The sequence below is a fragment of the Microchirus variegatus genome (assembly GCF_963457635.1).
Source record: "Microchirus variegatus genome assembly, chromosome: 19".
In the NCBI taxonomy this organism is placed as follows: Eukaryota; Metazoa; Chordata; class Actinopteri; order Pleuronectiformes; family Soleidae; genus Microchirus; species Microchirus variegatus.
The window spans coordinates 4,424,737-4,438,325 of NC_139820.1; the positions used below are offsets into that span (position 1 = coordinate 4,424,737).

Here is a 13,589-nt window from a genome sequence, read left to right on the forward strand (position 1 = left end):
AAAGGCAAACAATAACTTTGGGAGCGGACGCGCGAAATGTATGCGTTTCTCTTGGAAACGCTTCAAATCTCCGCTCTAATCTGCTCTAATCTGCGTCCAATATTGCATCCACTGTCTACTGTTTCATTGTGCCCGGGTCTCCAGGGACCGTCGCCAAAAAGAGAGAAAGAGCTTGATACAATTAATTCACCTCAGACCCTCATCGCCACCTTTGTTTGTTTGTCCTTTCTCAGCGTTCTCGCCTTACATCCATCCCTCCATTCCTCCACTCCCGTCTCTCTCTCGCTCTCTCTCTCTCTTCCACTGACCAGCTGCTTTCCTCTCCTCCGCCCACCATCACTCCCTCCCTGGCCCCGGTGAGGATCGGCCCACCCCCCTCCCCGTCGCTCACGGTCCCGCAGGTAAACCAGAGACGCCCGAGGCACACCCTGGCTAGGAAAGGCCCAGGATCGCCTTACGGCCTAGCTGAAAAGGGTCCTTTCTGAAACACCAAGTACATCCCAGTGCTGCTTTGAACAAAGGGTTCGAGGGAGTCCAGGGACCAGACCCCCTTTTTAGGGCTTTGTCTGTTTTCCTGCTCTGAGATCGAAGTCGGACAGAGACCTGGCCCACACTCAAGAAACAGAGATTGGAGCAAACGCAAGGAAGCAAAAAAAAAAACTGCTTTAACTTAAAGCTGCAATATGTAACTATTTGTTGTTGTTATTGTATGTTATTTAATAACTATTAAATGTTTGTTTCAACTGCGTCTCACTATTCTGCCTCTGTTCTTGAGAACATGCTCTGTCAGGCAATACTATGAGACCTGACTTTGCGTATACAGTAACAACCAGGTGTTTTTTTTTTTTTATCCTGAAACGTATCTGTGTTTTCAATCAACCTGTTTTTTCAACCGCGTCTCACTTTACTCGCGGAATGTTTCCGTTGCGTCCGTCTGTCCTGACATAAAACAAATAACTTCCTGTGTGCAGCTTAAGAAAAAAACGAGATCTAACTTATATTAAGCTGATGGGTTCGACTGTAAAAAGAATTGCACATTGTAACAATATTTAATATGTTTTTTTTTTATTGTGCAATTATTATTTAGAATATTCACATTTAATTAATATTAATAATAATTAAGTGTCGATGCATGTAGGGGAATGTGGAGCTCTAGCGGCAACGTAAACCTCACAGGGGAAACCACTTAACTCAACAAAGGCAGGTAAAATGACCTGTGTGTGTGTGTGTGTGTGTGTGTGTGTGTGTGTGTGTGTGTGTGTGTGTGTGTGTGTGTGTGTGTGTGTGTGTGTGTGTGTGTGTGTGTGTATGAACTGAAAAGTTTAGGAGTCAGAGGCATTAACCAGTAGTTAAGCCTCTTAGTTGGTTAAGGTTAATTCTACTTAATTGGATTAGGATTAGTCGGTGCTTGGGCCTGAATTATAACTAACAAGAGTCTATTAAGAAAACCAAATTCATAGTTTAGAAACAATAAAGCCAAAGTTTTTTTAATGTTTTTTTTTTATTATTATTATTATTTGTGGATCTTATTCTGGTGCATTTTGTGTTGTAATGAGGCAGTAACAAGTAAGAAGTTATTTACTTGCTGCTACAGCAAATGGTCAGCAGGGGGAGCTATAAATCCAGCTGTGCTTTTTACTTTTTACACCACAGCCTTACTTTAGCCTTAGCTTAAAACCTGCAGGTCAGGTCCAGTTGTCTCATTATTATTATAACTAATGTTTTTTATTATTATTATTATTATTATTATTGTTATTATTATCATTATTATTATCATTATTATTGTTACTTCACAGTGATTCTAACACTGTATCTTGATCCTTTACCTATTCTTGTACCTGTAAGACATCACTGAGGGCAGTATGACACCACCAGCGCGTGCATTGCGGAAGTGCAGCCACTATCTCGTGACTACGCCCCTTCAAAACAACACACGGATGTATTATTAGAACTGGATAGAGCTCCGCCCCCTCTGCCTTGAAGACAATGTTGTCATGGTGGCCACTGTGGGTACTGCAACAAAAAATACTCACGGGGCCCAAAAAGCAATTTTCCCATTGACCGCAATAGTAAAAGAGACGCCTGTAAAAGTGTCCACAGGACAACTCGAGACACGGACACGGGATTTTGTAGATATCTATATTCTATATTTTTAATTCATGAAGTTTCATATTTGAAATAACTTCCTAAATGCCATAAAAAGCCAAGATAATTCTTATTTCCCAGAGTGACGTCACAGTTGTGTACGAGCACAGCAAAGCGCGGTCATGTGGCGTCTCGGGAACGGCGCTTCTGTCACGGGGGGAAGTGTACGACATAGACAACACTATGAGAAACTGATAAATGTGATGAACACATGAATTAGAGTTGAAGATAAACACGTTATAAAACTACTTTTAACACGTTGTTATTGTTCATTTTAATATTCATGGACGCGCCGAGCAAGTCGATAACGCGTACGGCTCGTTCACATAGCCGAGAGGCATTATGGGAGTAACAGTACTGCGCATGCGCTTAGGGTGCCCACAACCCGGAAATTAACATGGACGTCAGAAACTTTTTTAGCATATGCGCTGGGAGAGCAGCTCCATAGAAATGAACGGAGCCAGAGGGGCGGTGCTCTATCCAGTGTTTATAATACTTCCATGGACCAGCCGGGGACAGAAGCGAGTCCTCTGTCAGAGGTCAGGGGTCCGGCTCCACGGCAGACATGGCCCAAGCGAACATCTCGGTGACGGAGAGCCAATTCAGGTGTCCCATATGCCTGGACATCCTGAAGGACCCGGTGTCCATCCCCTGCGGCCACACGTACTGCATGGCGTGCATCAACGACTACTGGGACCAGGCGGAATCGAGCCAGTTCAGCTGCCCTCAGTGCCGGGAGGCGTTTAGCCCGCGGCCGGTGCTGCGGAGGAACACGGTGCTCGCCGAGGTCGTCGAGAAGCTCAAGCTGAGCGAGGTGCCCGCGGCGCCGGAGCTCTACCTGGCGGGAGTCGGGCAGGTGCCGTGCGACTTCTGCCCCGCGGAGGGGAGGCTGAGGGCGATGAAGTCGTGCCTCGTCTGCCTGGCGTCCTTCTGCGAGCTCCACGTAGTGCCACACCGGGAGGTCGGCACGCTGCGGCGGCACAAGATGGTGGCCGCGGTGGAGAGTCTGGCGGAGCGGCTGTGCGCTCAGCACCGGCTGGGTCTGGAGCCCGCGGGCGGCGGCTCCGAGGCGGAGGCCACGGGGGAGTGGACCGGGGACTGTTTGCTGTGCGAGGCCGACCAGGAGGAGGTGCACAGCGTGGACGCCCAGAGAGCCAGAAGACAGGTGCTGCCTACAGTAGTAGTACAAGTAGTACAGTAGTAGTACAATCATGTAATAGTACAATTATGCACACCAATAATCCGAGTTTAGACTTTATCCTGATAAAGTCTTATAATCCTAATAATCCTGCTCACTCCAAGTATAACCTTGTTAGGATTAAAGGGATAGTTTATAGTTTTTGTCGGTGTGTTTACATGCATGTCAAAAGTCCGATTTTAGTCGGACTAAGACCCTAATTAGGGTTTTCTTAATGTCCCGTTAACGCGTTAGTCGGACCAAAATCGAGCTAGCCTTAGTCGGACTAATTGTAATTTATTTCACACACAACAAGAAGCTATTTGAATGAGTAGTATTCAAATTAGGGTTCTACTTATTGACATGTGACATAATTAGAGCTGCAACTAAGGATTATTTTCGTAATCGTTGAATCGTTTGGTCCATAAAATGTCAGAAAATGTTACAAAAACGTTGATCAGTGTTTGTCAAAGCTGGAAATTATGATGCTCTCGTATGTCTTGTTTTGTTCACAAACCAAAATTATTCAGTTTTAATGATTGCTTCGTTATGTGGAGCAAAGAAACCAAGTAAATATTCACATTTAAGAAGCTAAAACGATCAGAAATCTTGTTTTAATAATGAAAAAAGGTTCAAATCGATTATCAGAAGAGTTAATAATCGATGCAGCTGTAGATATAATATTGATAACGTAAAACGATCTGTGTTTAATTTGACTTTAAATGTGCTACAGCTGTAAGGGTCTGAATCAGTATTTGAATCATTTTCAATAACATTTTGTCTGTCTGCTCATCAGTCTCTCTCTCTTTGTGTCTCTCAGCTCCAGCTCCAGGAGTCTCAGAGGATTATGCAGGGCCGGATTCGTGTCGGAGAAAGGGAGATAGAGGAGTTTCAGCAGAGCTTAGAGTCCCTCAAGGTGAGACGCGCTCTAAATCAAGATCCATGAAAATATGCGTTAATCTCTGTGGAGTCTCTGTGGTCACCACAGTGTCGTACTGTGTGTGTGTGTGTGTGTGTGTGTGTGTGTGTGCGATGTAAAGCCCGTGTGATAAGAGCTTATATATAAATAGACTTATCTTGACACTCGCGCACACTGCTCTGCACCCTTGATTTTCATTCTTTTGGACAAACCCAAACATCACCGTTAGTCATTTTACCTTAACCAGTTCCTCAGAAATGAGGTTCTGCTTCTTAAGGACCAGATTTTGGTCTCCATGAAGACGTCTGGTCCTGACAAAGTCAGTGTTTATGCCAGAAAAGCGGTAACAAACACACACACACACACACACACACACACACACACATACACAATCATACTAACACTCTCCCAGAAAAGACTCTTTATCTCCCTCCTGTGAGCTTTTATCTCCATCCGCCGTGTGCTTTCGACTGCATTAGCTAAAGACGACCTCAGACTGACATCATCCTTTTATCAGACTTTCACTGAACCGTTCGTTCAGTCAATTAATCTCTAACCTCAGCGACTTGAATCTGCATCGTTCGCAATGAAAGTGAATTCCAATTCCTTGCTTAATCTCAAAAATGTGCGCTCCCGCTAGTGCAAGTGCTGTCCCGATTCTCAGAAAAATTAAGTTGAGGGGGCGAGTTTAAGGGCTGCATCGCCCTCAATATAGAGATGTTCAGAGAGCACCCTTGGGAACAAGGGCTACCCAGAATGCATTGCGTGTTCTCACATAACAAAGATGGCGCCGAAAGCAGCGAAACGACTACGCTACAAATTAAGTATTTTCTTTTGTTAATAGAGATATAAAAATGATGAAAACCATTGATTACTTACGTCATTGTTGCGTAACATTTATTTTGCTATGGTTTACTTTTCAATAAGCCGTGGTGTGTGGTAACTGTCAGCTGAATATGTCCATGGTTGTGGTATTTGTATGAGTATCATCTTATAACTCACTGACAACCTAATAACTTGACTGACAAACGGATCGTAATAAATAATCGTGACGTAAATGTGTTCTTCTTCTTCTTCTTCTTTTTTGGAGTTGACACTGGACGCAGCTTTCGCGTTATTCTGCCCCCTACAGTCTGAAGACGTATCTCTGCATTTAAGGGGTGTCCCATTTCTAAGTGACAAAATAACCCTCAACACTTGGTTTTGAGGGCCAGTTAAGATTAAGGGTTGAGCTTGAGGGTTAAGATAGGAATTGGAATTGGCCCTTAGAGTCTTTTTTTATGCATAGACATAAAAATATGTGCACTTTGACACCGATGAAAATCAAGCGATCGAAGACGGAACTCGACTTCTGCACCTGTGACGACTCGGTTTTCTTCACTTTATCCTGCTGTAATTCCTGCAGGAGCAGGATGGTTTAATCAGAAATTAGGGAGATGCATTGTGGAGACGGCAGGATGAAGTAGTCATCCATAATTAAAAGGTTTTCCAGACGTTTGATATGTGCGTTTTTCCGTTCACAGCAGCTGTGAGCAAAACGGTGGTACAAGTCCCTGTTGAAGCATCTTTGGTCAAAGAAAATGTCACTTTAGGGTCTAAGGAATAATTCTCGTATTTTGCTTTTTGCACTAAGTGGAACAACGTTGTTATTATTCCCCCAGTTCAGTCAGATTGTGGAAGCCAAAGGAGACGTTCCAGTTCAAATTGTTCTATTTCTCATGTGTGTGTTTCAGGTGTCCGCGTCGGCTGTTCTGGAGGACAGCGAGGCTCTGTTTGCCGACATGGCGCTGCGCTTGGAGAAATCCAAAGCGGAGGTGAGGACCCGGGATCTGCAAGGACGAGCGGCGCTGTGTGTCTCGTTTCCATGTTAACGCTGTTGCACTGCGCCCGTAGGTCCGAGCGAGGCTGGAGGCGAAGGAGCGAGCGCTGGTGGGTCGGGCGGAACGCGACGCCGAGATGCTGGAGAAGGACGTGGAGGAGCTGCGGAGGAGAGACGAGGAGATCGCTCAGCTGCTGCAAACGGAGGACAACGCGCACTTTCTACAGGTGAGGACGATTGGTAATCTGCGGTGCTGTGGCGCGCTAGCGGCGGTTAACGGCGACAACGTTAACGCACGTTTAACGCACGGCACGTTTCCGTGGCGACTGACCGGCAAAAGACGCGCGCGACGTGATGTTTACGGAGTCCAGGCACCGTTTACCAGTTATCGCCGTTAGCTCCTTTAGCGCCGTTAGCAAGCCCTCAGTTGAACTGAAGCTACAAATAACCAGCGTACCTGTGTACTGCGTATGTGTGCCTCTGTTTTTAAAGTCTAGCGTTACTTTAGAGACTCATTTTAACAATCGGGAGTCGCGTAAACACGGTCGGTCGTCGTGGAAACGCGGGACACGCGTTAATATGCGCTAACGGTGGCGCCATTAGCGCCGCTAACGCGTCCAGCACTAGTAATCTGTCATTGGTGTTATTTTCATTAGCCGTGCATGAATTATTCAATTATCGATGAATTATTTATCACCGTTAAAGGGATAGTTTGGGATTTTTGAAGATTAAGTTGTATGACACAGACCATCGGGAGTAGGAGTGGATTGTTAAATCATTTAACGCGGCTCCGGTTCGGAGATCTCTCCCCAGAAAGTAGTTACCGGGAGAGTGTCAACCGTTCAACCGCAAACACGCATGCACATGTGATGTTAACACGTTTGAACAATTAAACCGATGCCTATCTATTGATTCAACTGTTGCAGCGCCACTTGGATGCACAAACCTCCATAATCTTGGCTGTCTTGTTACTAATACATAGTTCTCCATCACTGTGCAAAGCGACCGGATAAACGGTAAAGTAAATAATCTCGAATCCTTCGAGCACTTTTGGCAGCAGGCGCTTGTCTCGAGAGGTTTGCGTCAGAACATAAGCGAGTTGATGTCATTCATCACATCTGATAATCATATTTCATTCTGGCTTAATAATGCATCCTGGAAACCCGGAGAACTCCCCAGAGTGCATACCCAGGGAGATGAGTGGTGGAGTTGCTGAAAGAATGGATGAGGGGAAAGAATGAGTCGGCAGTGGAAAAAGACGACGGCGCATCGTGCCTCGTGTGCTATTTGCAAATTCAATTGTACAAGGAATTAATGACGATGGGGGTTTTTGTGTGGGTTTTTTTTTTCCACTCTGTCTTTCATTGGCTCAGGTTGCTCCACTGCTGTGTGTCCCTCTCACTGCGGGCCGCCACTCCAGAGCACTCAGCCTGCCCACAGAGGCCTTCAGCGGAGCCAGGAGAGCGCTGTGTCACTTCCGCAGCCGGATAGAGGAAGTCTGCAGGGAGGAGGTCGACAAAGTCAGTCGCGCAGGTACACCCGAGTCGTCTACAAGGCAGGAAGATGTGATGTGATATTATAAATATACTCGGCATTACATTAGATGCATATTTTACAATTACACACACATGCTGTGCCAGGTTTTTTGCAGGATAGTGGTTAGGTTTAGGCACAAATTTCACCAGATTTAAGGCTTGGAATCACATGAGCCTTATGCCTTTTTTTTTAGTGCTAGGCATTAACAGCGTCAACATTAGCGCACGTTAGCGCATGACGTGCTTCCATGAAAGTGGCGTGTGACGTCATGTTTACGTACCGCGGCACCAGAGTCCAGGCACCGTTTACCAGTTAGCTCCGTTAGCCACATTAGCGCCGTTATCGCGCCTACACTCAAACTGGAGCCGAAAAGAGCAGCGCTACAAATAACTAGCGTACCTGTGTACTGCGTGTGTGTGTGCCTCTGTTTTTAAAGTTTAGCGTTACTTTAGAGACTCATTTTAACAAGCGGGAGTCGCGTAAGGATAACGTCACGCACGTCATTTTTTTTGTTTATTAAACGAAAAGAGCAGCGCTACAAATGACTAGTGTACCTTTGTACTGCGTGTGTGTGTGCCTCTGTTTTTAAAGTTTAGCGTTACTTTAGAGACTCATTTTAACTATCGGGAGTCGCGTAAACATTACATCACGCACATATTTTTCGGGTGTGCTAAAGTGCATTAACGTTGACGCCGCTAACATGCCCAGCACTACTTTTCCGAGGGAGTTCCAGTCATCGATACCACTCGACGTCGTATTTTTGCGCACACAAACAACGTAGCAACAATCCTATGGTTAAAAATTAAACCGTATTATGTGTTGTTTAATTATTTAATGTGAAACATAAGCTTGAAATCTGAATTTCTCACTACAAAACTACGGAACATACCATGTGTCGCTATAATTCTGAATGCAGTTAATTTGTGTAGAAATTTAACTTTTTTTTTGGTAAAATGGCTCAATTTAACTCGTATGCTTTATCTTCCAGTCAATGAGAATCACGTGTCTGCTGGAGATTGTGTAAAAGGTAAGCATGAGAAACGCGATACACAAAAACAAACGCACAGTGTGTGACAGTGTCATGTCTGAGGTGACCCAATTCAACTAGGTATTGACATGACATTCAACGCCACAAGGGACAGGGGATGTGTCAATTATTGATGCAGAAGACAACAGGCGTTGTCTAATACAAGACATCCTGGCTCGTGTCCTGCTCTGCTCCGTCCTAATCAGTTTAGTGTAAGTCTGATTGAAACGCAGTGCAGCTCCCTGTTGTTTAAATGAATTAGCTGTGTGGAGGCTTTCACGGACATTTACAGGAACAATGGAGATTTACTGTAGCTTTGAACCGAGCAGACCGTAAAAAACAAGCGAGTGCCTGCTTCTAGAGTGGCTGTGGTTCAGGAAGTACATTTTCCCCATTATGCATTTTCCCCCCTTTGACATTTGAGGCAACGCTTAGCCTGAAACCAAGCTTTGATGCAGAGCAAATACCATATATCTGAATTAAACTCTGTAGTTCCTGGACCACACTGATGAGCTCTGTTGGGCCGGAAGAACTTTGACTTTAGTGCTTCTCCACTACAGTGTTCTAAATAACAACAAACTTCTAGTTTAGCTTTGTTCCCTGAGGGTAATCTTTTGGCAGCCGCTAACAATCTTTATTTGTTCATTACCTCATTCTCAACTGCATTTTCTTTCCGTGCTTTGTATAAAATGATAGCATGCTAACATGCTCAAGAAAGCAAACATGGTAAATGTTGCACTGAGCCCGTTAAACAGCAGTATTGTAAGCATATTAGCATGCCGACATTAGCACTTAGGTTAAAAGCACATTCTTAGCTAGCATGGCTGTGTAGCCTTTTTGTCCTGTAACTACTCCTTGTTTGTGAGCTCATCATACTTTACAACTGTATTTTCCTTTCGTGCTTTGTATAAAATAGTAGCATGCTAACATGCTACAGAAAAAAACATGGTTAATATCACACTGAGCCTGTTAAACATCAGTTAGCACTCTTATTTATAAGCATATTAGCATGCCGATATTAGCACTTAGCTTAAAAGCACTGCTGTGACTCGGTACATCTTAGCTAGCATGGCTGTGTAGTCTTTTTCTCCTGTAACTACTACTTGTTTTTTTGGCTCATTATACTATATAATAATAACACATTACATTTTCAAAACCCGATCCTAAGTCCTAGTATTGGGTGTTTTCCTTTTGCGAAAACACCGCTAACTGGGACTAATGAGGCATTGTTTTTTCGTTTTGTTTGACTGAAATGCACATATATACATACAAAATATTGAAATACCGCTCATGTCCATTGCATTTGGGAGGTGGTAGAAATCTGTGTGCGGAGAACACCAAACCTCAGCAAATACAAGGTCAACACGGTACCACTACGGGTAAGTGTCAAATTACATTAGCAGGTGTAAAAACCTGCACTACCGGCTACGTTTAGCATTGCATGGGGAAGAAGGGTACATTTAGCAAACTAATCATCAACAAAGGGTATGACAACGGCCATGATGGGTCAACTGGATTTTAACATGGATTATATCGCATTACTCCAGTGCATGCAATCATATATTGTCTTAACCTCCTCCACTGGCCTGGTTTTCTCTGTGCATGTATGCAAACACACTGATTCACTTGGTTGTTGGCTCCTCCGTGGGTTTGTCCATTTCAAATGTTTTATGCCTTTCTCATCTTTGTCAACATCAATAATGGCTTGTCTTTTTGTTCTTTTTGTTGTCGTCTATCCTTTTCCAGCAGTGCCGGTGTCATTCCCTCTGTCCCCTTTGTCTCTGCAGCCGGCCGATCAGAGGATGAGGGCGTCGTTCCTTAGGTGTAAGTATTCTCTATTTCAGTTGAAAAGGGAATCCTCATTACACTCCTCTTTTTTCCACTCCACCTCGACATTTAATTTCCTCTTTGCGTCACGTGACCGCCTTGCGCGTCAACTCGCACCCGTCTTTGACCCCGTTTCCTCACCCCCAGTGCTTCTCGTTTGCCAAATAACGAGCGTCCGTCCCGCTGGGGAATCGGAGAGCGGCGGCCCCCGTTCCGGACCCCTCATCAATGATGGATAACGTACCGTTCATACTGTATTTATGACTATCTAGGCTCTTTCATTAAGACCAACCAGTGTCTTGTCGGCGGCGTGGAACAAGCTAGCTGGCACGGGTGACGGCGCAGCAGCACCTTGTCAGACATGAATAAATCATCTGGACAAGGGATTAAGGACATTTGTGTCATTTATCTACTCTGTGCCAAAATGTCAGCGAAAAAGAGGGAATGGCTTTTTAAAGGCTCATTCGTGCACTTCGTCCGATATGGATCTGTTTTTGTGTATTTCGTCTTCTGAAGGGTTACATGTGAGGATGAAATGGACAAAATCTTTGGGCACCACATAGACGTCCGTTGACTTTATGCACAGTCGCTTCCTGGTTTTTAATAAGCTAGCCCAACTATTTCTTGATTCAATAAAAACCCAAGAGGGGTAACCTTGATATTGGTCATTGTTTTTTGTATGTTATTTACAGAAGCCTAAAATCCTCTCTTTCTTTCTTTCTTTGCAGTTTCCTGTCGTCTCTCCTTGGACCCCAACACAGCCCACCCTACTCTGAGTCTGCTGGAGGGGCCCCAGGGTGCCCACTGTGGCGAGGAGCCCCAGTCCTACCCCCCTCACCCACAGCGCTTTGATTCGGTGGCTCAGGTTCTGTGTCGGGAGGGCCAGTTTGCTGGCGCCAGCTACTGGGAGGTGGAGTGGCGGGGCGGCGGATGGATCGACATCGGCGTCACGTATCGCGGTATCGGGCGCAAAGGCGGCGGGAAGCCCTGCCTGCTGGGGCGCAATGAGAACTCCTGGCGGCTGCGGTGCACGCACGCCGGATACGCCGCCTGGCACGACAATCGCAAGACCACTGTGGCCGCGCCGCCCTGCCCCAGGATCGGCGTCTTCCTGGAGCGCCAGAAAGGAGTGTTATCCTTCTTCAGCGTGTCGGACACAGTGATGCTCCTGCACACGTTTCACTGCCTGTTCTCACAGCCGCTGTACCCGGCCTTCCGCCTGGACCTGGACTCCACCCTGCTCATCTGCCCGCAAGATGGAGGGAATGGAAACCCAACTTAACCCTCCCCTTTTATCCGTATCCGGGACCCTTTACTTGAACCTGCCGTCACTGAAATCCTTTAGCTCAAATCTGTGTTTATTAGCTCGATAGCAACGGCTATCGCTGATCTAAAGTGTTTTTTCGTCGGTGACGTGGGTCTCTCAGTCTCAGGGTCTTGACACTAAAGCTGTCCTCACACATACGTGGTGGAGTCCTCAACGTAAACACCGCTCGTTACCTTAAAACTGGGCTGTGTCACACTGTGTTGCTGCGGTTGCTACTTCACGTTGCTGCTAAAGTTAAGAAACCTTTAATTTTTGCATGCAGCAGCGGCTAGGCCGAACATATCACGTTATGCAAATATCCCCGGCACGGCCGTTCTCAAACAAGACTGTTCTCCCCGTTTGTCGGTGTTTTGGTGGGACAGTGCAACCAACTGTGGACACCGTCGCCGTCCCGTTAGCAACATTAGCACGTCTTGCTTCACCGAAACTACTATGCTAACTTTGCGTCGGACACCTCAAACATTAAAGTGAAGGGGCACACGTGTCGGTGAGCAATTTAACTTGTGACAATATTCCAATTATGGTACAATTAGCATTCAAATGTAGCCTCTGAAGGAGACAGCCTATGATCATCTGAATTGTCCAGTCATTACTAACCATTGCTAATTTACAAAGGGTCCATGCTACTAACGAATCCCAGTAATCAACAAGGCTACATAACATAAGGTATTGTTTTTGTGGGTAGTGACTGCTTTTTTAGCTATTTAAATTATTAGCACCTGTGATTACTTGGCTAACCACAGCAAGATATTTAACATGAGAAACCTCGATCAGTTTATTATGTAGAAAATATAGTGTACAGTGACTTCGGCGATAGATTTAGACTCATTTGAATGCCATATTTTTGTTGTTGTTGCTTTAGGTCACGTCTGATGTGTTTTTCCTACTTGCACGTACGTTTGTCTGTCTAAGAATCCCAAAAATGAAGTTCACAGTGTGTGAAATATGCTCGAGCAACTCTCAACTGTGTCTGTGTGTAAAGCTGTTTACAGAATTTCCGAAAAAAACTCAGAAAATCGGAAATTTATATACGATTTCTGTGTCGTATATATTTCACGTGGTCTCGCTCGGGACATCATTTCATGGTTAAAAAGAAAAGTCATTCCCACATACAGACGGCCCCTTGCACATAATTTCAGAAAACGTCCGGACTGAAACTAAGCTAATGCTAACATTTGATTAGCTTAGCCTATAGGAGAACTGTTTGTAGAATGAATTAGTTAAGTCTGGAAGTGTCTAGTCAACAAAAACAATATCTCCCAGCGCCCATGTTGATTTTAGCCTTTACGCTCAGTAATAGTCAGGTGTTAGCTGTTAGCTGTGTTAGCTCTGGACAGAGCCAAGTTTTATATATACATATATATATATATATGTATATATTTATTTATTTCTCATCACATGACCTGTACGTGTAACAACACATATCAGAAAAAGACAACTTGAACATTTCCACTTCCTGTTTGACGTTTCCTGTTTGTTCCTGTAGCGTTAGCACGGTGAAGAGGAATTGCGATCTTTTGACGGAGCACTGTGTGAGTTTTTCTTTCCGCCAGGGATGCTACATTTGAAAATAAGTTGCATACAAGCTATGCCCTTTCTTTTACTAAATCCGAGGGCTCAAAAGACTAAGAGAATAATATACAGGATTACCCACTGTATTTATTAGCAGGTCCCGATAAAATCCTCTTAATTATATTAAGCAGATCAATCTTTCTTTTTCTCTGCCATCAAGTGCTTTATTCCGCAAGCTGAATGTCTATAATTAAAATCCAGTAGCATTTTCACTGTGCTATTGATTTCTTTTGTTTATAT

The 13,589-nt window shown here is 44.7% G+C and overlaps 1 protein-coding gene across 2 annotated transcripts; it reads left to right on the plus strand.

Moving 5' to 3' along the window:
* Nucleotides 1-2,692: 2,692 nt before the first annotated feature.
* On the plus strand, nucleotides 2,693-13,500 carry LOC310940895 (E3 ubiquitin/ISG15 ligase TRIM25-like). Of its 2 annotated transcripts, none has more exons than XM_083905943.1 (9): nucleotides 2,693-3,310; nucleotides 4,143-4,238; nucleotides 5,975-6,055; nucleotides 6,135-6,287; nucleotides 7,434-7,593; nucleotides 8,585-8,623; nucleotides 9,934-10,002; nucleotides 10,370-10,447; nucleotides 11,179-13,500. In XM_083905943.1, exons 1-9 carry the CDS (start codon nucleotides 2,711-2,713, stop codon nucleotides 11,730-11,732), a joined length of 1,830 nt encoding a protein of 609 aa, XP_083762069.1. In that variant the 5' UTR covers nucleotides 2,693-2,710; the 3' UTR covers nucleotides 11,733-13,500. The 2 variants fall into 2 exon arrangements, with proteins under 2 accessions (XP_083762069.1, XP_083762070.1); XM_083905944.1 differs by having other exon boundaries at nucleotides 10,373-10,447.
* Nucleotides 13,501-13,589: the final 89 nt, after the last annotated feature.